We start from the raw sequence: 27100 nt of genomic DNA, 5'->3' as shown, positions 1-27100 counted from the left end.
GCTCAGGGGTGATCTGGTGGCCACCCATAAATTTATCAGGGGTGCTTATCAGGATCTGGGGGAACGTCTGTTCACGAGAGCGCCCCAAGGGATGACAAGATCGAATGGTCACAATCTCCGCCGCGACTGATTCAGGATGGAAATAAGAAAGAACTTCACTGTCCGAGCCCCCAAAGTTTTGAATAGACTGCCACTGGAGGCAGTTTAAGCACCCACTTTGAAAACCTTCAAGACACATTTGGATGCTTATCTTGCTGCCCTTGGGGCAGGGGGCTGAACTCGATGATCCTCTGGGATCCCTTCCAGCCCAAATGTCTATGAAATCTATGAAAACCTCTGCTCATTCCCTCAGCACTCTGGCGTGGAGATCATCAGGACCTGCTGATTTAAGTGTCAGTTCTTATTTTCTCTTAATGGTTTAATGCAGTGGGAGCCGACATTTTTGGCAGACACACCACAAATTAGCACTGCATCCTTTTATCCTCTTCCTCTGCCCAGTCTGATGCTCTGCTTTCTGCTCCCTGCCATAGTTACGCATGTTTCCTCTCCAGGCTGCTGAATGCAACACCTAGAGGTTTCTTGTGGCACTTACACTTTTCTTATGACACAGGTTGGACACCTGTGGTGTAATCCCCATGTCACTTTTCTTTCTATGTCACTTAGATCTCCCTCCCAGCTATCTTGTGCTTCCAAATGCAGACATCAGCACAGCCCTAACAATGCACATCAGTCCTGGCTTCATGTGCATTTTGTTCTGTTCTATCTGAAACTGGATAGAAAGTTTCTAATATTGGAGTGTCACACTACTGATTTCCAGTTTAAATCCATTATATATCAATTAAATATAAAATAATTGAAAAAAATGAATTTTCAAAAATATGCCCATGCATTATTTTTATTAGTATTGCTTTTAGTCAAGATGTTCTCATTTTTGGACTCCATAAAGGGGAAGAAGGATGAAAAGAAGCAGTAGCACTTCCGCTTCCACGATGAAAAACTTTTGGCGTCTAATTACTTCATGCTCCCTAAAGACCACGTGGGCATTTTAATACATACCTTTACCCTGACCTGGCAATTATTTTTCTGAGAGATTCTATCATGTTCTGCCAAGAGCCTAAGTACATATGGCACATGTCTAATTAGACTTCCTATCAGTTCAGTTAAAGACAGACAGGTCTCAGTTCCAACGGACATTTTAAAATTATAGAGTACAGGTTAAGGTAAGTTAAAAGCTGGGATCCTATGACCCTATGGGGGCTGGACTTGATCTTCTGAGGTCCCTTCCAGCCCTAATGTCAATGAAATCTATGAAATCTATGAAAATTGAGACCACAATGGCCCTTTTCCAGTCCTCTGGGACCTCACCTGAGCATCAGAAGTGCTTGAACAGCCATGCCAATGGCTCTGCTATGACACCAGCCAATTTCTTCAGTACCCTTGGATGAAGGTCATTCAGGCCTGCTGAATTAAACACATCCACCACCTCCAAATGTCTCTTAACTAAGTTATTGCTAATAGTTGCCAGGCTGGTTCCTCCTTTATGCCTGCCTATGATCCAATTAGGAGATTTGTCCTGATCTGTGTTTAGGAATACAGAGGCAAAAGTAAATGAAAGTAAACCTCCATGGTGTATACAAGCTGCCAGAGATGGCAAACTTAACCCCGTAATAACTTCTTCCACTCTGCTACCACCCTGCCCTATATGTCCCTTCCTAGAATTTTACCCCTGAATCCCCCTGCCCCTCCCCTTCCCTTGGTTTTCTTACTTATGTTCTCTTTCATCACATACCCTTTACCTTTATTTGATTCCTGTGGTCAGTAACATTTTTCAGTACTGCTTCCCAAAGAGACATTTGCTGATATGAAAAGCCAGTAATACCCATTCAGTGGTAGAGCTCTCCATGTATGCAAAACAAAATCAAAATGAATCAAAACAAACACAACACAAAACTTTCCAATATTGTGGTTAATTATGATTTTACATGTAGCCTTATGATCTATCAATTTGTTGTTTGTCCTGTAGCTTTTGCGGCTCCTTTTGAAGTACCCAACAACCATCTCAAGACTTCACATGTCTAAATTCTTGCCATATATAGACTGTGGGTACAAATGAACTCAAAATAGGTGGATGTCTTAACTTGTGGGCTTGATTGTCATAGTTTCATTGTTTCATAGTTGGTAGGGTCGGAAGGGACCTGAGTAGATCAACAAGTCCGACCCCCTGCCATGGCAGGGAAGAGTATTGGTGTCAAACGACCCCAGCAAGGTGTTCATCCAGCCTCCTTTTAAAGACCCCCAGGGTAGGAGCCAGCACCACTTCTCTTGGAAGTTGGTTCCAGATCCTAGCCTCCATGACAGTGAAATAGTGCCTCCTGATATCTAGCTGGAATTTATCCTCTGCCAGCTTATGACCATTATTTCTTGTCACTCCTGGTAGTGCTCGGGGGAACAGGGACTCTCCCAATGCCTGCTGGTCCCCCCTGACTAGTTTGTAAATGGCCACTAGATCTGCCCTCAGCCTTCTCTTGTGGAGGCTGAACAGGTCCCTTAGCCTGTCCTTGTAGGGCCTGACCTGCTGACCCCGATCATGTGGGTGGCTCTCCTCTGGACCCTCTCCATGTTGCCCACATCCTACTGAAGTGTAGCTCCCAGAACTGGACACAGTATTCCAACTGCAGCCTGACCAGTGTCGTATAGAGTGTCAGGACCATGTCCTTGGTGGCCCTCTTCTGGACCCTGTCCATGTTGTCCACATCCCTCCTGAAGTGCGACACCCAGAACTGCATGGAGTACTCCAACTCCGGCCTGACCAGTGTCGCATAGAGGAGGAGGATCACCTCCTTGGACCTGCTTGAGATGCATCTGTGGATGCATGACAAGGTATGGTTGGCCTTCCTGACTGCGTCCCCACACTGTTGGCCCATGTTCATTTTGGCATCAATAATAACTCCAAGATCCTTTTCTCCCTTTGCACTGACAAGAATGGAGTTCCCCAGCCTGTAGGTATGCTGCTGGTTCTTCCTCCCCAGGTGGAGTACCTTGCACTTGTCAGTGTTTAAACCCATCCTGTTCTCATCTGATGAACCCTGTAACCTGTCCAGGTTTAATTGCAGCCTATTCCTCCCTTTTAGAATTCCCACTTCTCACCACATCATAGTGTCATCTGTGAATTTGAAGAGGGTGCTGTCCAAGTCACTGATGAAGATGTTGAACAGTGCGTGCCCGAGGACTGAGCCCTGTGGAACCCCATTGCCCTCCTCCCTCCAGGTTGAATAAGACCCGTCCACCACCACTCTCTTGGTGCAGCCCTCCAGCCAACTAGTGACCCATCTGACTGTGTATGTATCGACGCCACAGTCACCATTTTTTTTTTTTTTTTTAATGAGAATGGGGTGAGAGACATAGTTGAAGGCCTTTCTAAAGTCCAGAAAGACCGTGACACCTGTTTCCAAGGATTTTGTGACCTGGTCATAGGAATCCACCAGGTTGGTCTGACAGGACCTGCCTCTAATGAACCCATGTTGGTTGCCCCTAAAAATAACCTCCCCTCCTGGCCCCTCATGGACATGCACCAGGATAATTCTCTCAAAAAGCTTACCCAGGATCAAGGTAAGACTAACTGGCCTATACTTTCCTGGGTCCTCTTTCTTCCTTTTGAAAATGGGAACCACACTGGCCTTTTTCCAGTCCTCTGGCACCAGACCACAGCCCCACAAGTGCTCGTAAAGCCACGCCAGGGGTCCCGCAATGACCTTTGGTAATTCCCTCAACACTCTGGGGTGGCGGTCATCAGGACCAGGTGATTTAAATAGGTCCAGTCCCTTCAGAAGTTCCCTGACTACATCCTCACTGACCCTAGGCCTGGGTGTGCCTCCCCAAGGGCCTGAGGTGGTCCCAGAGGACGGGCTGATTTGGTCCCTGCTCAGGAAAATGCAGGCAAAGAAATCATTAAATAAGTTAACCTTTTCATTTGGTACAACAACCAGATTTTCCAGCATGTCTTGCAGAGGCTCTACATTACCCACTACCTTCTTTTTGCCCCCTATGTATTTAAAAAAAAAGAATTCTTGTTGTCCTTAATCTGGGTAGCTAGTCCCAGTTCCATCTTCGCCTTGGCCTTCCTGACTGTCCCCCTGCAGCCCCGAGCGACCGAGGTACAGTCCTCCTTGGTGGTGGCCCCTCCCTTCCATTGGGTGTATGCCTCCCTTTTAGCTAGGAGGCTATCTCTAGTTTGAAGGTGAAAAACAAGCACCTTTGCATCTACTTGGATTTCACACAGATGTTCTCACTCCATGTTGTGTAGACTGCACTTATTATCTTCAAGACATCTCCTTCTTGCACCAGGTACATATCAGGTAGGTGTTCATTAAAAACATATCCTTAATAATTCTGCTTTTAAAAAGGTTACATAGTTATTTCTATTTTATCCTCTTTCTCCATCCAGATAGATGAGAAAGGCTAGTGGAGAGAATGCAGGACAATCATTTACCAGGGTAACAGTTCTGCAAAAAGAGATAGCTGTTAAACTTGTATCACTGCTCAACAGGACCTTTTCCTCATGAACTGCAACATTGTCCAAGCCTGCTTGCTGCATGTGATTTTGTTGTGATGACCTGGAGGAGGAGTAAGGGTCACAACCATAGTTTCATACAGATCTATATTTAATTGATTGTGTCATTTTTTTTCATAACTCCTCTATTCATGTACACCACCTGTTTAGAAATATTGTTTTAGTAATCTTAAGAACCACATTTGTATTTATTCAGTTTAATCAGGTAACTTGCCCACAGTGTGTGGTTTAGTTAGGAGTGTCATGTTGAAAGAGAGTGTTTTCAAACTGATATTTTTAATTATACAAGGGTGTTAGAGTTTCAGTATACTTTCAACCCTTTCATGCACTATGCTATACATAGAAATATCTAGAAATACCTAGAAATATCATCTCATATTAACAAAGTTATATGTGTTATTGTATTGTATTATATGTGTTATATGTGTTATAATGTTATTTCTCAGTTGCAGGGTCCAGGTAGAGGAACGGGAGGAGGACGGGGAAAGAAGGCCCGGGTAGATTCAGGGGAAGAGATAGATCCTCGGGCCCACAAAACCCAGGCTATGGGAACCAATGTCATTATTGTAAGCAAGAAGGACATTGGAAATCAGAATGCCCCAACCACCCCGGCCAAAGACCCAGCCCCCAGCCCTCACCTCCTCTTCCTGTCAATTTTCCCAGTGTTGAATAGGACAGCCTGAGGTACAGTGACATCATCGCTCCTTTGCTTGCTACTGACCAATCTGGTCCCTTTGTTGAATGCCTTTTTTCTGGTAAACCTGTCTCCTGTCTTATTGATACCGGAGCGTCCCGCTCCACACTAAAGGCTACTGAGCTTCCTTTCCTACCTCATTCTCCTGAAACTGTAAATGCTGTCGGTATAGGCGGACAACCTATCCCACACCTTGCATTTACTTATCAGGGATTTCAATATACCTGGACAAGACTCCCTCAGGGATATACAGAGTCCCCAACCCTGTTTTCCCAGATCCTAAAAAAGGATTTGGATCCTATCATGTTCAAAGGGGGGTCCACCCTTGTTCAGTATGTTGATGATCTATTGTTAGCCTCACCTACTTTGGAGGCCTGTAAGCAAGATACTTTGACACTCCTCACAGCTTTAGCTCAGAAAGGCCACAAGGCCTCAAAATCTAAATTGCAGCTCTGCAAGTCTAAGGTACATTATTTAGGGCATGATATCTCAGCAGGAGAACGACACCTTTCCCCTAGTAGAGTTGAAGCTATCCTCAACATTCCCAAACCTATGACTAGAAAACAGATGAGGGGATTCTTAGGTGCAACGGGTTATTGTAGACAGTGGATCTTGGGTTATGCTGCTTTTGCAAAACCCTTGCAAGCATTTACTCATGATACCACCCCGGAACCCCTCCCTTGGACTCCTGAAGCCGAACAAGCATTTGTGGCCCTTAAGCAAGCCCTCACTCTTGCTCCCGCTCTTGGACTTCCTAATTATAAGAAACCCTTTACCTTGTTTTGTCATGAACGGGAAGGAATCGCTTTAGGAGTACTCACTCAGCTGCATGGTGAAAAGCATCGCCCAATTGCATATTACAGCACTGCCCTTGATCCTGTAGCTGCGGGACTTCCTCCTTGCCTCCGTTCAGTTGCAGCTGCTGCCTTGTTGGTTGAAAAGGCAGATTCTCTAGTTTTGGGATACTCTTTAACCGTTGCAGTTCCACATGCTGTGATGGCCCTTCTCCTCAAGGGCAAAACTCAGCACATTTCCAATTCCCGTCTTACTAAATATGAGAAACTTCTACTGTCAGCTGCAAATGTAACCTTAAATCGCTGTTCAATTCTGAATCCTGCATCACTTCTGCCTATTGCCTCTGATGGTGAGCCTCATGATTGCCTGTCTATCACAACTCAATTGTTAACCCCTCGAACTGACCTCAAGGACATTTCTATCCCGAACTCTGACCTTGTTTTGTTTGTTGATGGTTCCTGTCTTAGAAATGATGCAGGCAAATTAGTTGCGGGATATGCAGTATGCACTCAGTATGCTGTTTTGGAAGCCTATTCTTTACCCCAAGCTCGTTCTGCTCAAGTTGCTGAACTCATTGCTTTAACACGTGCTTGCATTCTTGCAAAAAATCAAACCACAACCATTTATACTGACTCTAAGTATGCTTTTGGTGTTGTTCATGATTTTGGACAAATCTGGAAACAAAGAGGATTCCTCACTTCATCAGGGACCCAAATCAGTCATGGTTGTTATGTAAAAGCGCTCTTAGAAGCTGTTCAATTGCCTTCTGCTATTGCTATTGTTAAATTCAAAGCTCATAAGAAACCCTTTGATGATGTCACATGAGGAAATGATTTGGCATACCGTTCTACCAGAAATGTGGCCCTTTCTGGCCCACAGGCTCCTAACTCTGTTCTTGTTTGTTTTTCAGCAGACCAGTCTCCTTTGGCTAGCCTTTCAAGTCTGGCCCTTCTTCAAAATCAGGCCCCAAAAAAGAAAATAGATAACTGGCTTCGTGCAGGATGTTCACTGCACCCTGACGCTCTCTGGCACTCCTCAGACGGCTGCCTGGTGGCGCCTAGAGAGCTTTTGCCACATCTCGCTCATTTAACCCACTCTGTGGCCCATACAAGCAAAGGGGGGATGATTGCTACAGTACAAAGAAATTGGTTTGCCCCAAATTTTCCTTCCATGGCACAACAGTACTGTAGCTCCTGTCCCATCTGCTTAGCTCACAACATTGGGCAACGGGTAAAAACGACACCTGCAGCCCATCCCCCTCCATGGGGACCGTTTGTAAATCTGCAAATTGATTTTGTACAACTACCTAAGTGCTGTTCTTATGAGTACATTCTTGTTATTATTGATATGTTCTCTGGATGGGTGGAAGCCTACCCATGCGTACATGCTGATTGCATCACTGTAGCGAAGAAATTGCTCAAAGAATTCATCCCTAGATTTGGATTGCCCCTCACAATAGATAGTGACCGCGGCACCCATTTCACAGGACAGATAGTAAAAAACATCTGCCAAGCACTCAACATACAGCAACGCCTATACTGTTATCATCCACAATCAAATGGTGCTGTAGAATTTAAAAGCTCTGATTTGAAAACGTGCATTTTGAAAATTTGTGCTGAAACAGGCTTCAAATGGCCTGATGCACTGCCCATTGCTCTTATGCACATTAGGAACACTGTTAACAGAAAACATGGCCTAACCCCTTATGAAATACTCATGGCACGACCAATGAGGATGCCAGCTACACCACCTGTTGCCCCACACCAAACAGACCTACAATTAACTGATGAAACTGTACTAAATTATTGCAAGGCATTAATGAAGTATGCCAGGTCTGTTCATTCACAGGTCCAAGAAGCCTTACCTCAACCACCGGATGTTCCCTGTCACAACCTCGAACCAGGAGATTGAGTCTACATAATGGTCCATCAATGAAAAAACGCACTTCAACCCAGATGGAAAGGACCTTTCCAGGTACTTCTGACCACTAATTCTGCTGTTCGTTGCCAAGGTCACCAAACGTGGACTCACGCCTCGCACTGCAAGAAGGTATCACCTCCATTGGACCCCGAAGCAGCTATATTCCAACCAAGGTTGGGATCTTTCCCTGAGGCCAAGGACAAAGACCCTCAGGACCTCACTCAGGCAAGTGAGGAGCATCAGGGTGCAAGTGCTAGTAACCTCTCCCCTGAACCCAACACCTCAGCCCAGCCGATTCATCAGTTGAAGAACAAAGATATCATCTCCGGCCTCAAACAAAGTAAATGCTCCCATTCGGAAGATCACCACCTCAAGCAAGACCAAGAGCCGACGTTATCAGTCCTTTAGGTAACCTGAGCCCAGAGGATGAAGAAAGACTTTGGCTGCCATCCTGGGTTTGGCTGGATAGCAGCCGAACGTGGTCCATCCTATATGATGCATGTCAACCGAAAGTGCCGGATAAGACAGAACACCTGTTCAGATTTAAGTACCCTTTCCACCCCAGGCCTTTACTGGCTCTGCGGAAACAGGGCTCATAAAATCTTGCCCCAGAATTATGTGGGGGCATGCACTCTTGGACGAGTTATCCCTGGTTTCGAAATGCGTAGTGCAATATATCTGAAACAAGTAAAACATTTCTACCATCACATGAAAAGGGCGGTTAACCCTTTAGCTACCAGAAACACAAGGTTCCATTAATTTGTGAGAACCTTCATACTGTGGCTTGGAGTAAGAGAATTGGAACTAGCCATAATTATCATGTCAGCCACAATGGAAGCTATGGAAAATGCCACTGCAGATGCAATTCAGGCTCTGCAAGAAGAGATCTCCCAGATCTCACAAGTAACTATACAACACCGCATAGCCCTAGATTATCTATTGGTATCCCAGGGAGGAGTATGTGCCTTAGTAAACTCCACCTGTTGTGTCTATGTCAATCAGGACATGTGAATAGAAACTGACATTCGTAAAATTCGAAATCAGTTAAGGGTCCTACATCAAGGGGCCTCAAAAAAATACTAACTGGGGTGTAAAAGAAGTGTAGTCTTGACTAATCTCCTGGTTCCCAAATTTACGAACCCTTGGCAAGAAAATCCTGTATAGAATATTGTTTGTCTTGATAGTTCTGACAATGTTTTATATCTTGGTGCAACTGATCCTCTGCTGCATGAAAGCCAGCAGGAGAAGCTTTATCAAGGCAAGAAAACACACAGCAGAGTCTAGAATAATAGTGTTACAAAAATGTGAGCAGATTGAAAGAAAACATGAAAGGCTGCATGATGAAATAGAGGGACTCATGAGAATGGAAGTTTAAGGCTAAAGTGAGACTAAATAGTCACAAAGGGGGGACTGTGGAACCAGAAAAAAATAAATGCCTTAAACTTTGATCATATAAGTTATAAGATGACATAACCACTTTGTGGGGAATTGCTAGATCTGTATAGTAGAACAGATAAGGGAAAGTGTTTGTTTTTTGTAACTCCTCTGCAACTGCTTCACTCACCGCGGCCTTGAAGATAGCAAAAAGTATGTACAACTCTGATTTCCAGGTGCAAGAAGGAGGTTTGTGAACTAACCTCGTCTCCCCCATAAGTTCCCATCCTGATAACAGCAAAGCAGTATGAGCTAATGTTTGTTTGTAGCTGCTTTCCTAGCTAATTTCACTATATGATCACGTGAGCTGTAAGTGACTGTTAAAAAGTATATAAGCCTCCTGATTTTGCTCTTGGGGGGGAACCCCTTCCAAGTGCTTGGGAAATCCATGTCACTTTGGAATCCCCCCTAAAGCTGTAGTTTCATTTGAATAAAAGCTTCTGCTGACCTGACCCAAAAATATGCTGCGTGTGTTTCCACGGCAATAAGTTACCCCATGAGACCAACAATGCCGAATTGCAGGGTAAAAAGTTACCCCATGAGAACTGCTAGACCCTGATTCATGGGGAGCAGCAATGGACAATACTTTGTTTGTTTTTTTCCCCATATTTTTACACTTTGGTTTATGCTCATTAACGTTCACACTACCCTCACCCCTCCTGTGTTCCACCCATTTCTCCTCCCATATCAAACTCCACCTCTGTTTACTGTTTGCATCATTAGCATGGAAGTACCTATGTATTTCATTAATTTACATGTCTTTTTGCTATGAACGCATGTCTAAGACTTGACTCTTGCTCTTTAGTCAATGGGTGGACTGTAATTAAAACCTGGAAGCTTCTGGAGGCTTCTTCACCAATCACCATTCACCTTTTAGCATATGTTCATCACAGATTCTGTTACCAATTACGTGTTGCTTTTCACATCCCAGTCAGTTTTTTCTGCTTCTTGTACTATGTTCCACCTTCCTAAAATGTCACCTCATTCATAGCAAACAGACTCACACCGATTCACTTGCTGCTTTTTCCTCAGAAAATGGCAGGCACTGTTAAGATGGTTACTTAGCATAAGCAAATGGCTGGCTTAGATATCATTCTGCCTTGTTGTCAGCAGCTCTGCTAGGCCACAGGTCATGCTTTTATTCAGCTGAAAATCCAGTGCTCCCCAAAATCTAAATATTGTCACCCTAACAAGAACAACAACAGTTATGGTTTCATGAGAAAGGATGTGGGTTCTTCCCCATCTGCAGAGCCCTGCACTCATCTGCAGGATGCGGATGCTCCTGCCCAACCTTTTCCCTAAAAAGAAAGATCTAGGACAAGAGTGGGCAAAATGGCAGATCTAGATAGTGGCTGGACTCCATTTCCCAGCAACTCCTGCCCATGTCACTGTAGTTAGTTTCCATGGAGAGCCCCAGGAGGGGCAGAGCAATGACAGTGTGGAACCAGGGTTTCCATGGAGACTGGCCCAAACAGTGGTGGCAGGGCACATGACTGGGTGGCGAGTTGATCTGGGACTGATTCTGGGATTTTGTGGCAGTGACAATGACGTTTGGAGCCAAGGCAGAATCATGATCTGCTGCCCATATACCCTGGCTAAGGGCAGATAGGCAGATCATGGCACTGTCCTGCTGTCCGCACACCCCAGGCAGGGTTGTGCAGGAAGAAGGTCATGGCTCTGCACAAAATATGTGTCTTTGGTAGGAAATTACTCTTTGGGAACACATGAAGGTTAAACTGAGCCACTGAGTGACCAAGGAAACCTGGAACCTAAGCATTGTACTCAGGATTGTTTTGGTTCTTTATCAAAAGAAAAATGCATAAACAGTCCTGGAAGTAGGGACTGTAACCCATGACTCCCCATGATCCTAGAGATATATTAACCAGTATGTTATAGAGTATGGCTCTATCTTGTTTGCTTTCTTTATGGACTAATGACTCTTATACTCTTATCTGCAGAATAGCTTGATTTCAAAGGAACAGTTAGTGACATCCATACCCAGAATTTTCTATGGCTTGGTGGTTAGAGCATTCATTAGACAGGCAGAAATTTGAGAAGAACCTTCTCATCCTCTAATTCAGGCTCCCACTTCCAGGGTGGATGCTAGTAACTACATAAGCAACTGCACATAATGTTGGCATCCCCTTTCCCATATTAATTTCCAGACTGAAAGTGCATGCATCTGCTATATTTTGCATGGCTGGTGTATGTTAGAGGGCTAAAAGCATGCCTAAAGGATTGGGCCCCTCTTGGAACTCAAGGGAAGTTTAGGTGAAGCTTTGTTGTTTTACTGGACTGAGAAAAAGATCTTGACAGCAGTTAGGCACATTGCTCAGTCTGAATACTTGACTCTGAATGAATTTAAGCACCTAACCTGTTTTTTGCTGCCTGAGCACCGTCAATCTTGATCCCTTTTGTGACTTAGGTCCTGTGAATATTTGGATCTGCATCTTGGTTACAAGTTCACTTCACAGGTCCTTTTACATTTGAGCGTTGTATCCCATGGTAGATGAAAACTAGAAAAAACTTTCCAGGGATTCATAGCATATCTCAACGTTCACTCCCATGCAACAGAGAAAGCAATTGTAAAGTACTCTATAACCATTTGCATCAACAAACTGCAGGAAAAATAGCAGCATCTATGGGGCTCCATCATGGCATGTAAGCAGAAAAGAGCAGGACATGTGAAGCAGTTTGTCTCCATTCTCCAGTATGCTGGGACATGCAGGACACACCACTGCAAGAGAAGGATGTACAGCTTGGCAGGTATAAGGTGTGTGCAGGACTTGTCTCCACTGGAGCAGGGGGGAGACCAGGAGACAGATATTCTCCTGGGGCAGTGCAGTAAAGAGTTATTCCACATAACTGGCCTCTTTATGATAAAGAAGAGATGACCACTTGGAACACTTTGGATTTTACACATCTTCTAAAAACAAAGTTTGTTTCTGTTTGTGCCGTCTCTCAGGAAACATAAAGGGAAATGTTACCAAGTCCCTTGGTAGCTCACTGTTCAACAGCAGTGTGACGAAGCCATCAAAAAAGCCAATGGCACTTTATTGTGCATCAGCAGATGCATGAAGAATAGGTCCAAGGAGGTGATACTTCCCCTCTATCGGGCCCTGGTCAGACCGCAGTTGGAGTACTGCGTGCAATTCTGGGCGCCGCACTTCAAGAGGGATGCGGATAACCTGGAGAGGGTTCAGAGAAGGGCCACTCATATGGTTAAGGGCCTACAGACCAAGCCTTACGAGGAGAGACTAGAGAAACTGGATCTATTCAGCCTCCGCAAAAGAAGGTTGAGAGGCAACCTTGTGGCTGCCTATAAGTTCATCACGGGGGCACAGAAGGGAATTGGTGAGTATTTATTCACCACGGCGCCCCCGGGGGTTACAAGAAATAATGGCCACAAGCTAGCAGAGAGCAAATTTAGACTGGACATTAGGAAGAACTTCTTCACAGTTAGAGTGGCCAGGGTCTGGAACGGGCTCCCAAGGGAGGGGGTGCTCTCCCCTACCCTGGGGGTCTTGAAGAGGAGGTTAGATGAGTATCTAGCTGGGGTCATCTAGACCCAGCCCTCTTTCCTGCTTATGCAGGGGGTCGGACTCGATGATCTATTGAGGTCCCTTCCGACCCTAACATCTATGAATCTATAAATCTATGAACAGCCCTTCAGGAATTATCTTCCCAGAAGCTACTTAAGATTAAACAGTATCAAGGAAATTCCCCTGGTCCACAGAGGTCTTCACCAGACTCAAGTACATATCTTCTTCCTTTTACAGGTAAAATGGTAAGTTGGAAAATTCATTGCCTGGATGAATGTAGAATGAACCACTTAGAGTCCACCTGGGCTTTGAAGACATATTAAACCTCTCTGATAACAGCACACTAAACTTGCAGCTAATAGCATTCAAGTAGGCAATGCCATTAGAATTAATATCTGGGTGCCTTTTTGAGGCCAATCTTAGGCATGTGTCTGCAGAACAGGGCTCAAACTTGCCTCACTGGTACTGTAACAATATGCCTTAACAGACAGAGTTAATATAGAGTTGAAGAGGCAAAGAGCAGAAACAAGCTTTCTTTCCAGAAGTGGAAGTCAAATCCTAATGAATAAAAACAATATGAAACAAAAAAAAACAAACAAACAAACAAAAAAATGAAACTCTTACAAAAAAAAAAGTTACAGTGCAGTTAGACAAGTTAAGAAAAAAATTGAGGAGAAACTTGCTGGAGACACAAAGGTAATATATTTTTTTAAATAAGTTCAAAAGTGAAGCCCTGCCAGGGAGTCAACTAGTCCTTTGGATAATCAGTCTGTAAAAGGGATGATAAAGGGTGAAGGCCATTGCTGACAAACTAATGGATTCTCTACATCCCTATTTACTGTGGGCAATGTTGGAGAGATTCCCTCCCCAGGTACACTCCTTTCTAGAGAGAAGTCTTTGAAGCTGACCCAAATTGAGGTTTCAATAGATGAGTTAATAGGGGAAATGTATCAACTAAACAGGAGAAAATCAGCAGGCCCTGATGGCATACATCTTAGGGTCCTGAAGGAGCTCAGATCAGAAATTCTTAAACTCCTCAGTGCAGTATGCAACTTATCACTAAAAACAGCTTCAGTACCAAAGGACTGGAGGGTTGCCAGTGTGACTCCCATATAAAAAAAATAGGCTATAGAAGGGATGCAGGGAAATACAGAGCAGGTAGCCTAACCTCTGTTCCTGAAAAACTGGAAGAAAAAAAATCATTTAAAAGTCTTGTTCAGCACATAGATGAACATAACTTGCTGTGGAGGAATCAATATAGCTTTGTCAAAGGGAAATCATACCTCACCAACCTACTAGAGTTCTTTGAAGGTGCCAATATGTAGGTAGATCAAGATGATCCAGTTGAGATACTATATTTGGACTTCTGAAAAGCCTCTTTAAAGGTCCCCCATCTGAGACTCTTAACTAAGTTAGGTATTCATGGGATTATAGGGAAGGTTCACTCATGCATTAGACATTGTCTTAACAATAGAAAGCAAAGAGTGAGAATAAATGGTTAGCTTTGGAGATGGAAAGAAGTAAACAGAGGGGTCCCCCAAGGATCATTGTTGGGTCCACAGCTATTTAACATATTCATAAATGATTTGGAAAAAGGGGTGAGCAGTGAAGTGGCCAAATTTGCAGATTACACAAAATAACTCAAAGCAGCAAAGCCCAAAGTGGACTACAACAGCAACTGGCACTATTGACTGAATAGATAACTAAATGGCAGATGAAATTCAATGCAGATAAGTATAAAGTATTGCAGATGGTTTTAAATAACCCAAACTATACCTACACCTTAGTGGGCTCTACATTAGCTATTACCACACAGGACAAAGATTTGGGAGTCATTGTGGACAGTCTACAAAAAAATCCGAGTTCACTGCTCAGTAGCCATAAAAAAATGAAAACAAAATGTTGGGGGTTATTAATAAGGGAACTGGAAACAAAACTGAAAGTATCATTATGCCATTATGAATCTGTGGTCCATACACATTGTGACTCCGGTGTCCAATTTTGATCCCCACACCTCAAAAAAACCCCAAAACAAACAAACAAACAAAACCGGTATAAAAGAACCAGAGAACATACAGAGAAAGAAAACAAGGATGATTAGTAGTATGGAGGAGCACCCATATGAGGAGAAAATAAAGAGGCTAAATTATTGGAGGAAAGGAGCATTAATAGCCATTGAGAATGAGAATTAGGGATGCAGCCGCTGAATCAGAACTTCCTGGACCTTAAATGCAAGTTAGAAAGGAACAGGGGAAAAAACAAACAAAAAAACACAAGAAAAAAAACGGTCATATGCAGTTCACTCTCCCTTTCAGCATCAATATTCTGCCACTGTGGGACAGAAGATAAAGGGCAAGATGGTCCCATTTTCTGACATAGTCAGTGGCAGTTCTCATGTTCTAACTGCTATATCACTGCACCCCAGAGGGCAGACTATATGTTTATTTCAGTACCTGTATGCTCTAGTTTCATTGGGAGGGTTTTAGCCGTGTGTAGACAAAATGAGAGGCGTGTGTGTACGCCACTTCAATGTGGACTAAATGCTTTTGCACCACTTCAATGGTGCCGGTGTTTGTATGCCTCAAAGGTGAATTGTGCATTAATTGCAGCCGTTCTAGGAAATTTGGTGGGGTAATGCACCTTAAATGACTTGGGGTGCAGCAAACAAAAACTCTGTTGAGGAGTTTTAGTTTGCTGCCCCTACAGCTGTGGAGTGAAGCACTGGGCTCTGTGCAGCTCCATGCCTCTGCAGGAAGCCCTGTACGCAGCCTCACAGCAGCCCAGGAAAGCATGCTCCACCCAAGAAAGGTATTGAGCCTGCCCTCCTCCCCCAATGCCATAGAGCCTGCCTGCCTGCCTGAGCTGCGTGGAGGCCTGGTGCTTCCCTCCACACCTGCGGTGCCCCCCAGAACCACCCAAGCCGGGTGCCTGTAGGCAGGTGCTGCCTGAGGGGAGGGCCTCAGCTGCTGCAGAGCAAAGTACCAGCCTCCCCACCCACAGTTTATTTTTAATCAGCCCATGGACAACTCCGACCGCCGGCAGCTCTCTCTCCCCTCCTTGTTGGAGAGGCAGGTAAGTCAGTGGAGTGTGTGCATGACATGGGGGTTTATCAGCCCTTAATTGAAGTGGTGTTTTTTAAAACCCACTGCTTCAATTTATGGCCCCTGTTTCATCCAGGGATTGTGTACATTCAGATATGTACCAGTATAGCAGAAGCTGTTTCTTATACAGAGATATATAGGTGTATGGAAAGAGCTGTGTAGATATTCTTATTTCAGTTTAAGATAGGATTAACTCAAGAGCTGGTTGGGATTATTATTTTTTTCTTTCTGCTGCAGGAAAACTCTGAGCGAAAAAGGGAGGAGGTGTTTAGTTTCTCACAATTATTTAACTGAAGTATTTTCTGTTTGTTTTATTTCTTTCTTAACAACATGGAAAGAAAAATCTTTCTACTTTTTCCCAGTATTTCAAACTTTTTAAAGACAATCAAAAATTTTTAAAAGAAACTTTAAATTTGGTTGAAAGTTTTCATTCAGTTATCTCTACTTGTTTCCAGTTTAGGCATGCTGATAAGAACAAATATAAGTTACTCTGAAATAATCCACATTTTACCTAATTTTACCACTTGAAAGAGTGGTATTTATGAAGAGGTTGGCATGGTTTAGATAAAAAAAGTTTAAACTAGATCAGAGTAAGTTTATGCTTAGCATTTTTTCAAAAATTACACTTCCCCATCCCCCCCAACCAAAAAACAAAGACCATAGATATCTTTACTTTTTATACTGTACATTTTAAAGACAGTAGTAGGATTCCCAAAGTATCTTGTGAGTGGGCAGGTTTACATGAGATGCTTAACTGCACAGTAGCTTAGTTTACTATGCAGTAAGCACGCACATCTACCTATACATCTAGCACATATGCAGACATGACGCAAGGAGTGAAAGTGAGCCAGCCTGAGACTAGCCCCAGGGATCTGGGCTGAGAGCCTTTCCTGTCCAAGGGTCAGATACCTCTATGGCAGCCCCTGCCTCAGGCCTTTAAAAGCCTACAGACATTTTGAGCCTGGAGCACACCAGCAGCCTGAGGTGACTCCAGGCCCTTTGTGCCCCCTGGGCAGGCCACAGGTGAGCCTCACCAGCCTGCCAGCCCCCTGGCACCTCTGCCTGGCACTGCAATGCCACACGCCTGCCAGGCCTGTGTCATCCAAGGTCCAGCTACAGGCAGCTTCTGGCTGCTGGGCCCAGCTCTACCTGCCCACATATGACTGCCAGCAGCCTGTCCTGAGCCTGCTGGTGCTGCAGGGCATTGCCTCAGCTACATGGCTCTCAGTCTCAACCCAGGGTCCTATTGTGGGTGCTGCACAGAGAACTGGCACAGGAGCCCCAATTGCAATATCCTCACTGATGCCCAAGCCCACATTCATGCCCACCACCTGGGGCCCCACCTGGTCCATGGAGGACACTGGCAACCTCATGGCACTGTGGGGTGAAGTGGAGGTGCAGCACGAGTTTGAGTGGGGTAAGCGCTCCAACGCCATGTCTATGAGGGGTTGTCAGCCCTGATGTGAGAATGTAGGCACAAGGCCAAGGCCTTGTGGGCACACTGGTTTGCCATCACTGAACAAAATTGTTGGTCGGGGGGATGCCCATAACTCCATGCCCCTTATGCAGCAACAGACAGACATCTTCATGCCCTGGGACCCAGGCTGCTGCCATGTTCTGTACAGCAGCACAGGTGGCCAGCCTGAGCCCGTGCTTTGGACTGGCATCTGTGGTGACAAGTCACCAGGAGAGAGCCCCTTGGGCCTGCACCTGCCCCTGCCCATCCCAGTGATCTCCTCAGCTGCACCCTCCACCAGCAGCTTGGGGAGCCTAACCCAGTGCCTAGTGTGCCAGGCCTGCAGAACTCACCACAAAGCACAGCCAGACATGACCACCAGCAGACACCAATAGCACCATATCCTCCATGGGGTGGGGGCCTCCAGCTGTCTGCCCACCCACTGTATTCCACCGTCTAAGGACAACTCCAAGAGCCACATAACATTGCTGACAGCCATGACCATGCAGAAGCACCAACCATGCCAGTCCCAGCCATGTGGTAAGGCTCGAACTTCACACCTGGCCCCCGCCCCTTTCCCCCTGCCCCTGCTCCTGGTCCTTCCCCACCTCCCTTCCCGGCCCACTCACACTCCTCTGGCTCCATGTCCCCCCCACAGCATGCAGAGAGGCGGTATACAGTGCAAAACTTTAGTGAGCAGCCTATGCCTCTTCAGCTGAGTGGGCACATGCCTCTCACACACCAAGAAATGCATCAATGCCAGCAGAAATCTCTTCCTTAGCCGTGTGGAGCAGGGACATGTATAGCACAGCCAGAGGTAACTCTCAAGGCAGTGGTGCATGTTGTGGGGCAGCCCAGGCTTGCCCCCTGCAGTGTCATAGCTCAGGGTCCCATGCCAGGTACTCAGGTGTGCTGGGGCACCATAGCCACCAGAAGTAGCAGTGCATAGTGGATTGGGCACCCCTCAGTTCATGCAAACAGCTCCTCACACAGTGCCCAGGGCATGCCCAGTACACTTGGATTGACTGGGGATCCAAATGTCTGAGCACTCTAAGGTAATTAAATCAGAATTGGCTAATTAGATCTGGTAGTAGCAAAATCATCAACCTCTATTTGTGGCACACTGATATGGTTAGTTTTAAAATTCAGCAGAACAAAATATTGGGTATAGGAAATCAATCTAGGTAAAACACCATTAACATATCCCTAATGTTGAGTCCCAAAAAATGCAGCAAGGTGCAGGGCACACTAAACGTTTATATTAGTAGTTTTTAAAGAGGTTGAGCAGGGTGGAATGGCATCTGGCTCAAAAATGTCCATAGACAATTGGCTAAACTAATGTTCACAATGAGAGGGGAAGATAGGCTTTCTCCTACCCATCTCCTTTTTAATTCTACACTTTTTTTCCCCCTACTTCATCAACAGAAAACACATCAAGTATAAATGATGGAGAGAACTGTCGTGAGTTGCCTGAGTTCATTCTCCTTGGGCTAACAGACCAACCACAGCTGCAAGGTGTGATTTTTGCTGTGTTCCTTTTCATCTATGCTTTCACTGTGGTGGGCAATCTTGGAATGATCAAATTAATCAGGACCAGCTCAAGCCTTCACACCCCCATGTACTTTTTCCTGAGCAACCTGTCACTGGTTGACTTCTGTTATTCCTCCACGAGTGCCCCTCAGACACTGATCAACTTCATGTCATGTAAGAAAACAATCTCCTTTGCTGGCTGTACTGCCCAATTTTTCTTTATTTGTTTTTTCATTAGCATAGAGGCCTGCCTCTTGGCTGCTATGGCATATGACCGTTTAGTAGCAATAAGCAACCCATTACTTTATACAGTCATTATGCACAAGAAAGTTTGTATTCAGCTGGTAATTAGCTCATATTTTTGTGGCTGTGTGAATGCAGTGGTACAAACCAGCAGCATCTTCACCCTCTCCTTCTGTAGGTCTAACATAATTGACCACTTCTTCTGTGATATTCCTCCTGTCCTAAAACTCTCCTGCTCTGATACAAATGCCACTGAAATTGTGCTTTTTATCTCTTGTACTGTGATGGTGACGAACACTGCTCTCATCATCTTCATCTCCTATGCATACATCTTCACTGCCATCTTGCATATTCACTCTGTGGAGGGCAAGCACAAAGCCTTTTCAACCTGTGCTTCCCACCTGACGTCTGCCACTATTTTGTATGGGACTGTGATCTACACGTACCTGTGTCCCAACTCTAAATGTGCCCAGCAAAAAGACAAAGTTGTTTCTGTATTCTATACTCTCGTGATCCCCATGCTGAACCCCTTGATCTACAGCCTAAGGAACAAAGAGGTGAAGGATGCCATGAGAAAGAATGCAGGCAGAACAAGACGTTCACAAGGAACATAAGGGCAATGAAAACTTTTGACTGAATGATATCAGTAAATCTGCTGAGAACATCACTATTTTACTTGGAATGTTCATAGGACTTGATGGGAAAAGGATTAAATATAACATGAATATGTTTAAAATAATGTGCTATTTGTAACTAGAAATGATGCGGAAGTCATTTGAAGTATATTTTTAAAACTATTATCAAATCCAAAATGAAGTTATCTTTTCATACAGTGTATAATTAAGTGCGGAATTCATTGCCATAAGAGATTGTGGACGCTGACAGTTTGACCAGATTAAAAAAGGGACAAATTCTTGGTGGAAAAAGGTATCAGTAACTATTGAGCATGAAAGTTAGGGGCCCAACTTCTGAATCAGAAGTCTCTAGACCTTAAATGCCAGAGGCTGCAAGTGGGAAGAGGCAGTAATAAAAACCCTGCTCATACCCAGTTCAATCTTCCTTTCAGCACCCACTATCTGCCAGTGTGACATGGGCTTATTTAATATGCCAAGGGTCATGAGCTCTGGCCAATCAGGACATTGAGCAGAGCACACCAGACAGGCAGAATCTACTGCCCTCTGAACATGTCAAGGGAGCCTGTGGATGCCAAACAGTGAAACTCTGCCCAGAGACATGAGCAAACATTGAGAAATGTAAAGTGTTCCTTCTGGGGATGAACATTTCCTACACACTTACAGGCTTGGTGGTGCCAAACTGAGTAGCACCACGAATGAAAGGGGCCTGGGGGTAATAACAGACCACAGTATAAATATGAGCCAGTAGTTTGACACTGTTGCTGGCAGGGAAAATAATACTCTAGCATACATCAAAGCAGCTCCAGCAAAACCAAGGAAGTGATTCTTCCACTCTACTCAACACTGGTGAGACTTCATCTGGAGTACTGTGTCTAGTTATAGGCACTGCATTTTAACAAGGACCTGGTAAAACTTGAGAGAGTCCAGAGAAGGGTCACTGATATGATTAGAGACTTGCATGGCAAGCCAGATAAGGAAAGGCTGAGGGACCTGGGACTTTTCAGATTGAAAAAGAGAAGGCTGAGAAGGGACTTTGTAGCAGCTTACCACTACATCAGGGGAGTATGTCAAGTGGTCGGTGTACAACTTTTCACCAGGGCACCCATGGAGAGAACCAGGAGTAATGGCCACAATCTCCTGGAAGATTGATTCAGGCTCAACTTTAGGAAAAATTTCTTCACAGTCAGGATGTCTAGACTGTGGAATAAGCTCCGTCCAGAGGTGGTACAATCGCCCACCCTGGAAATCTTCAAGATGAGACTGGACAGTTACCTTGGTGGGGTCACCAGACCCCATCTGTCTTTCCTGCCTGGTGCAGGGGGATGGACCCACTGATCTTCCAAGTCCCTTCCAGACTTCCAATATATTAAACTATTAATGCACAAGCTGAATTTGTCCTTCCCCTTCCTTCAGGCATAAGAGTCAGGTGGTGGTGTGTTACAGAAGAAGATGAATTAACAGAATTTCAGGACTTGGCCAGAATTCCACTTGGGTGTCTGAAGTCCCATTTTCAACCCAGATATGGGGAACAGAATCAGGCCCCAGATCTTCACAAGGATTTTTTGCCAGATGGCAATTAAAGGAGTTAAGCACTTTGTCAGTTTCAGAAAGCATTCCACAAGCTTTTCATATGTCAAGACAACTAATCTTATGGGTGAATAGAGTGGGTGGAGTCAGGGCTTCTCATACATTCTTTCCACTCAGTGGGTCTCAAAGTTTCATAGTTGGTAGGGTCGGAAGGGACCTGAGCAGATCATCAAGTCCAATCCTCTGCTATGGCAGGAAAGAGGACTGGGATCAAATGACCCCAGCAAGGCATTCATCCAGCCTCCTCTTAAAGACACCCAGGGTAGGAGCCAGCACCACTTCTCTTGGAAGTTGGTTCCAGATCCTAGCCACCCTGACAGTAAAGTAGCACCTCCTGATATCTAGCCTGAATCTCCCCTCTGCCAGCTTGTGACTGTTATTTCTAGTCACTCCTGGTAGTGTCTGAGGGAACAGGGAATCCCCAATGCCTGCTGGTCCCCCCTGACTAGTTTGTAAACGGAAACTAGATCCTCCCTCAGCCTTCTCTTGTGAAGGGTGAACAGGTTCATTTCCCTTAGCCTCTCCTCACAGGGCCTGCCCTGCTGACCCCTGATCATATGGGTGGCCCTCCTCTGGACCCTCTCAATATTGTCTACATCCCTCCTGAAGTGTGGCGCTCAGAACTGGATGCAGTACTCCAACTGCAACCTGCTCAGTGTCACATAGAGGGGGAGGATCATCTCCTTGGAACTGATTGAGATGCTCTCTGGATGCATAACAAGGTATGGTTGGCCTTCCTGACCGCATCACCACACTGCTGGCCCATGTTCATTTTGGCATCAGTAACGACTCCAAGATCCTTATCTGCTTTTGCACTGATGAGAAGCGAGTTCCCCAGCCTATAGGTATGCTGCTGGTTCTTCCTCTCCAGGTGCAGTTCCTTGCATTTCTCAGTGTTGAAACCCATCCTGTTCTCATCCGCCCACCCCTTTAACCTGTCCGGGTCTGATTACAGCCTATTCATCCCTTCTAGCATGTGCACTTCTCCCACATCTTAGTGTCATCTGCAAATGTGAACAAGGTGCTTTTTACCCCCCTCATCCAAGTCGCTGATGAAGATGTTAAACAGTGTGAGCCCGAGGACTGAGCTCTGGGGAGCCCCACTGGCCACATCCCTCCAGGTTGAATAAGACCCATCTACCACCACTGTCTCGGTGCGGCCTTCCAGCCAACTAGTGACCCATCTGACTGTGTAGGTATCAAAGCCCCAGTGTCCTATTTTTTTTTTTTTTATGAGAATGGGGTGAGAGACAGTGTTGAAGGCCTTCCTAAAGTCCAGAAAGACTATGTCCATCAGGACACCTGCATCTAAGGATTTTGTGACTGAGCCCTGGGGAACCCCACTGCCCACTTCCCTGCAGCTCGAATAAGACCCGTCCCCCACCCCTCTCTGGGTGCAGCCCTCCAGCCAATTAGTGATCTATCTGACTGTGTAAGTATCAATGCCACAATCTCCTAGCTTTTTAATGAGAATGGGGTGAGAGACAGTGTCAAAGGCCTTCCTAAAGTCCAGAAAGACTATGTCCATCAGGACACCTGCATCTAAGGATTTTGTGACCTAGTCATAGAAGGCCACCAGGCTGGCCTGACAGGACCTGCCTCTAGTGAACCCATGTTGGTTACCGATACACATAATCTCCCATACTGGCCCCTTGCAGACATGTGCCAGTATAAGTCTCTCAAAAAGCTTACCCAAGACCAAGGTAAGGAAAGCTAAGGCGGACACAGAGCTAGGACTAGAGTCCAAATCAAAAATAATAAAAAGTCCTTTTTCAAATATATAGGGAGGATGAGGAAGGCGCTGGGAAATGTGGGGCCCCTGTAAGATACGCTGGGCAATCTGGTGGTCGCCCCAGAGGAGAAGGCAGACCTCTTGAACAAATTCTTCACCTCCATTTTCTTGTGAAGGGACCTGGACTCCCCCACCATGATTCAAGATGGACTCGAGGGGAATGCCTCAGGACCTAAGGTTGAGGAGGAGCAGATTAGAGTGCTTCTGGAGGGGCTGGACGTGTTCAAATCAGCAGGTCCAGATGCTTTCCACCCCAGGGTGTTGAGGGAGCTAGCAGGGGTTATTGCAGGGCCCTTGGCACAGCTTTACAAGTGCTCGTGGTGCACGGGCCAGGTGCCAGATAATTGGAGGATAGCCAATGTGGTCCCCATCTTTAAGAAAGGGAGGAGGGAGGACCCGGTAACTATAGGCCCATCAGTCTTACCTCAATCCTGGGGAAACTCTTTGAGAAGACCATCAAGGAGCACATCTGTAATGGGACAGCATCGGGGATAATGCTCAATGGCAACCAGCATGGTTTCATTAGGGGCATGTCTTGTCAGACCAAGCTGATTGCCTTTTACAATCAGGTCACAAAAGCACTGGATGCAGGTGTTGTGGATGTAGTCTTTCTGGATTTCAGCAAGGCCTTTGACACTGTCGACCACCCCATGCTCATTAAAAACAAAAAACAAAAACAAAAAACTAGGTGACTGTGGCTTTGATGCCTACACAGTCAGATGGATTGCAAATTGGCTGAAGGGTCGCACTCAGAGGGTGGTAGTGCACGGGTCATATTGGACCTGGGGGGAAGTGGGCAGTGGAGTCCCCCATGGCTCGGTCCTTGGGCCTACACTGTTCAATTTCTTTATCAGCTATTTGGATGATGGGGTGAAAAGCAACCTGTTCAAATTTACTGATGATAGCAAAATTTGGGGGGAGGTGGGCATGCTAGTGGGGAGGGAAAGACTGCAGAAAGACCTGGATAGTTTGCAGGGGTGGGATAACAAAAACAGGATGCGTTTCAATACTGACAAGTGCAGGGTGCTGCACTTGGGCAGTAGTAACCAGCAGCACACTTATAAGATGAGAAACTCCCTTCTTGAGAGCACAGAGGCAGAAATGGATCTTGGAGTAATCATTGACTGATGGGCCGACAATGTGAGGTCACGGTCAGCAGGGCTAACCGGACCTTATCGTGTATCCACAGATGCCAGGTGCATCTCAAGTAGGGCCAAGGAGGTGATTCCCCTCTACACAACACTGGTCAGGCCACAGCTGAAATACTGTGTCCATTTCTGGGCACCCCACTTCAGGAGGGATGTGGACAACATTGAGAGGGTCCAGAGGAGGGCCACCCACATGATCCGGGGACAGCAGGGCCTACAATGAGAGGCTACGGGACCTGAACCTGTTCAGCCTTCACAAGAGAAGGCTGAGGGGGGACCTGGTGACCATCTATAAACTTACTAGGGGGGACCAGAAGGGTTTGAGGGAGACCTTGTTTCCCCTAGCGCCCCCCAGGAGAACAAGGAATAATGGCCACAAGTTGTTGGAGAGTAGATTTAGATTAGACATCCATAAGAACTACTTCACAGTTAGGGTGGCTAGGATCTGGAACCAACTTCCAAGGGAAGTGGTGCTGGCTTCTACCCTGGGGGTCTTTAAGAAGCGGTTTGATGCGTACCTGGCTGGGGTCATTTGAGCCCAGTTTTCTTCCTGCCCAGGCAGGGGGTTGGACTTGAAGATCTACAAGGTCCCTTCTGACCCTACTGCTATGATTCTATGATTCTATGAACAGGAAAATACCCAGTGCAGCAAAGTTACAGAGATTGCACTGCACATGGGGCAGCACTAGTGACTTGGTGGGTGGACTTCCCTCAGGGTTGCAGTTAGGTAAAGAGATATGGTAGCCACCTCTACCGGCGTGCAGAGAAGATAGGAATCCATCTTACATCTCAGATCTGAGGCTCAACGGTACTAATTGGTTTGGCCAAATGTGCCAGGAATAGTTGATGTAAGGGGCTCCCAGTGTGGGTGCTTTAGCAGTTTTATACTTGAAGATGCCTGACTATCAATGTAGGCATGTCTTTCAGTGCCTGCATTCGACTCCATGTGAGGTGCTCACTTAATGCTGGGATTCATAACCTAAAGCAAGTTAGAGATCAGAAGGCAATATTTTACAGTTAGGGTGGCCAAAATCTGGAACCAACTTCCCAGGGAAGTGGCCCTCGCCCCTATTTTGGGAAATTCAAGAGGAGGTTGGAAGATCACCTGTCTGGGGTCTTGTGAACCCGGTGACCCCACCAATCATCCCTGCCTGTGGCAGGGGGTCAGGCTAGATGATCTGTTCTGTCCCTCCTGACCCTAGCTGCTATGAAACTATGAAACTATGAGGTATGACTAACTAGCCTATAGTTACCTGGGCCCATCTTTCTCCATTTTGGAAAAGGGGAACCACATTGGTCCTTTTCCAGTCCTCTACCACAACACCAGAGCACCATGAGTGCTCATAAAGCTGTGCCAGGGGTCCCACAGTGACCTCTGCTAATTCCCTTAGCACTCTGGGGTGGAGATCGTCAGGACCTGCTGATTTAAATACATCCAGTCCCTCCAGAAGTTCCCTGACTAGGTCCTCTCTGACCATAGGGTCCATCTACATGAGATGCTTAACTATTAAATAGTGTATTTTACTGTACAGCAAGCGAGCACATTGACATGTGTGCACATGTACTGCACAGTAAAACCCCTTAACCCCCTTAATCATGAGTAAATTTGATACCTGCAAACACAGGTATCATTACTGGGCCCACACTGGACATTAGCAGGCCCACAACAGACATTCATTATCAGACCCACACAGTCCTGGCCAGCAGGGTACTGCAGGCTGCTGCAGGTTTGTGCTGCATGCTCCCAGCCTGCTGTGGTGGTCCAACCCCATCCCAGGCACAGATACAGGGATCACATGCCCCCTGGGCTTCCACCAGGTTGTGCACAGTGACAGAAGCCACCCATGCTGCTGGATGAGTAGTCTGGGCTCCAAGTATCCCACACGCTGACCTGGCGCCAGGGCCCCATTCTCCCCTGCCCAGCCCCTGTTCCACTCCTTCCTTCAGCATGGAGGCAGCCCCCCCCCCCCCCCCCCGCCCCCAAATATCCCTTCCCCATGACAAACTTAATTTCTGATTTGGGGGGTGTGCGTATGTGTGTGCATGCACAATCGCACTTGGACTTGCACTCATCCCCCCACAAATAATAATTTCTCCCTCTTCCTATGGGGCAGGGACCTGTAGCACCATCACAGGTAGCCCTTCAGGTGGCAGTGAAGGTTTCAGAGTAGCCCAGGATTGCCCCCTCACCCCCTGCCATCATCGTAGTTTACAGTCCCATGCAAGGTGTGCAGGTTCATCCGGGGCTCCATGGCCATCATCATCATCAGGGCATAGTGGCTTAGGTACACCTCCATCTTTGCAAACAGCTCCTCATGCTGTGCCCAGGACATGTGTAGCGGGGGCACGCTCAGCACACAGCAGTGGCACAGTTGTTGTGGGGGAGGGCTGGCTCTGCAGTACCTCCCTGGAGAAGACATCACAGGAGGGACAGGGGCATGGACAGCTCCTCATCCTAGTCTCCTGGGAGCCCTGTGACTCCCAACCCTGGGCACCATGGGCTGGGCAGTAGTGCATCAGGGCAATTGACATGCAGGAAGCAAGGGGAGAAGTGAGGTCTGGAGCCATGGCAGCAAGTGCTGCCAGGGTCCTGGCCTCTCCTGTCCTGGGAACAGCACAGGGGAGGCAGGCTTTTTTTGGGCCAGGGACCGAG

The 27100-nt window shown here is 46.1% G+C and overlaps 1 protein-coding gene across 1 annotated transcript; it reads left to right on the top strand.

Moving 5' to 3' along the window:
- Positions 1 to 17406: 17406 nt before the first annotated feature.
- Positions 17407 to 19899, top strand: LOC102376244 (olfactory receptor 1019-like). Its single transcript, XM_006036049.1, has 2 exons — positions 17407 to 17473; positions 18938 to 19899. Exons 1-2 carry the CDS (start codon positions 17407 to 17409, stop codon positions 19897 to 19899), a joined length of 1029 nt encoding a protein of 342 aa, XP_006036111.1.
- Positions 19900 to 27100: the final 7201 nt, after the last annotated feature.

The sequence above is a fragment of the Alligator sinensis genome, unplaced genomic scaffold (genome assembly GCF_000455745.1).
Source record: "Alligator sinensis unplaced genomic scaffold, ASM45574v1 scaffold287_1, whole genome shotgun sequence".
In the NCBI taxonomy this organism is placed as follows: Eukaryota; Metazoa; Chordata; order Crocodylia; family Alligatoridae; genus Alligator; species Alligator sinensis.
The sequence above is the reverse complement of the archived record's forward strand: the minus strand, read 5'-3'. Positions and strand labels throughout refer to the sequence as shown.

What these genes read in the sequence shown, in the direction of transcription:
- LOC102376244 (XM_006036049.1), top strand. Translation starts at nt 17,407, where the DNA reads ATGGAGGACACTGGCAACCTCATGGCACTGTGGGGTGAAGTGGAGGTG. An exon ending in GCAGCACGAGTTTGAGTGGG is followed by an intron (nt 17,474 to 18,937) that starts GTAAGCGCTCCA and finishes CTTCATCAACAG; the next exon opens with AAAACACATCAAGTATAAAT.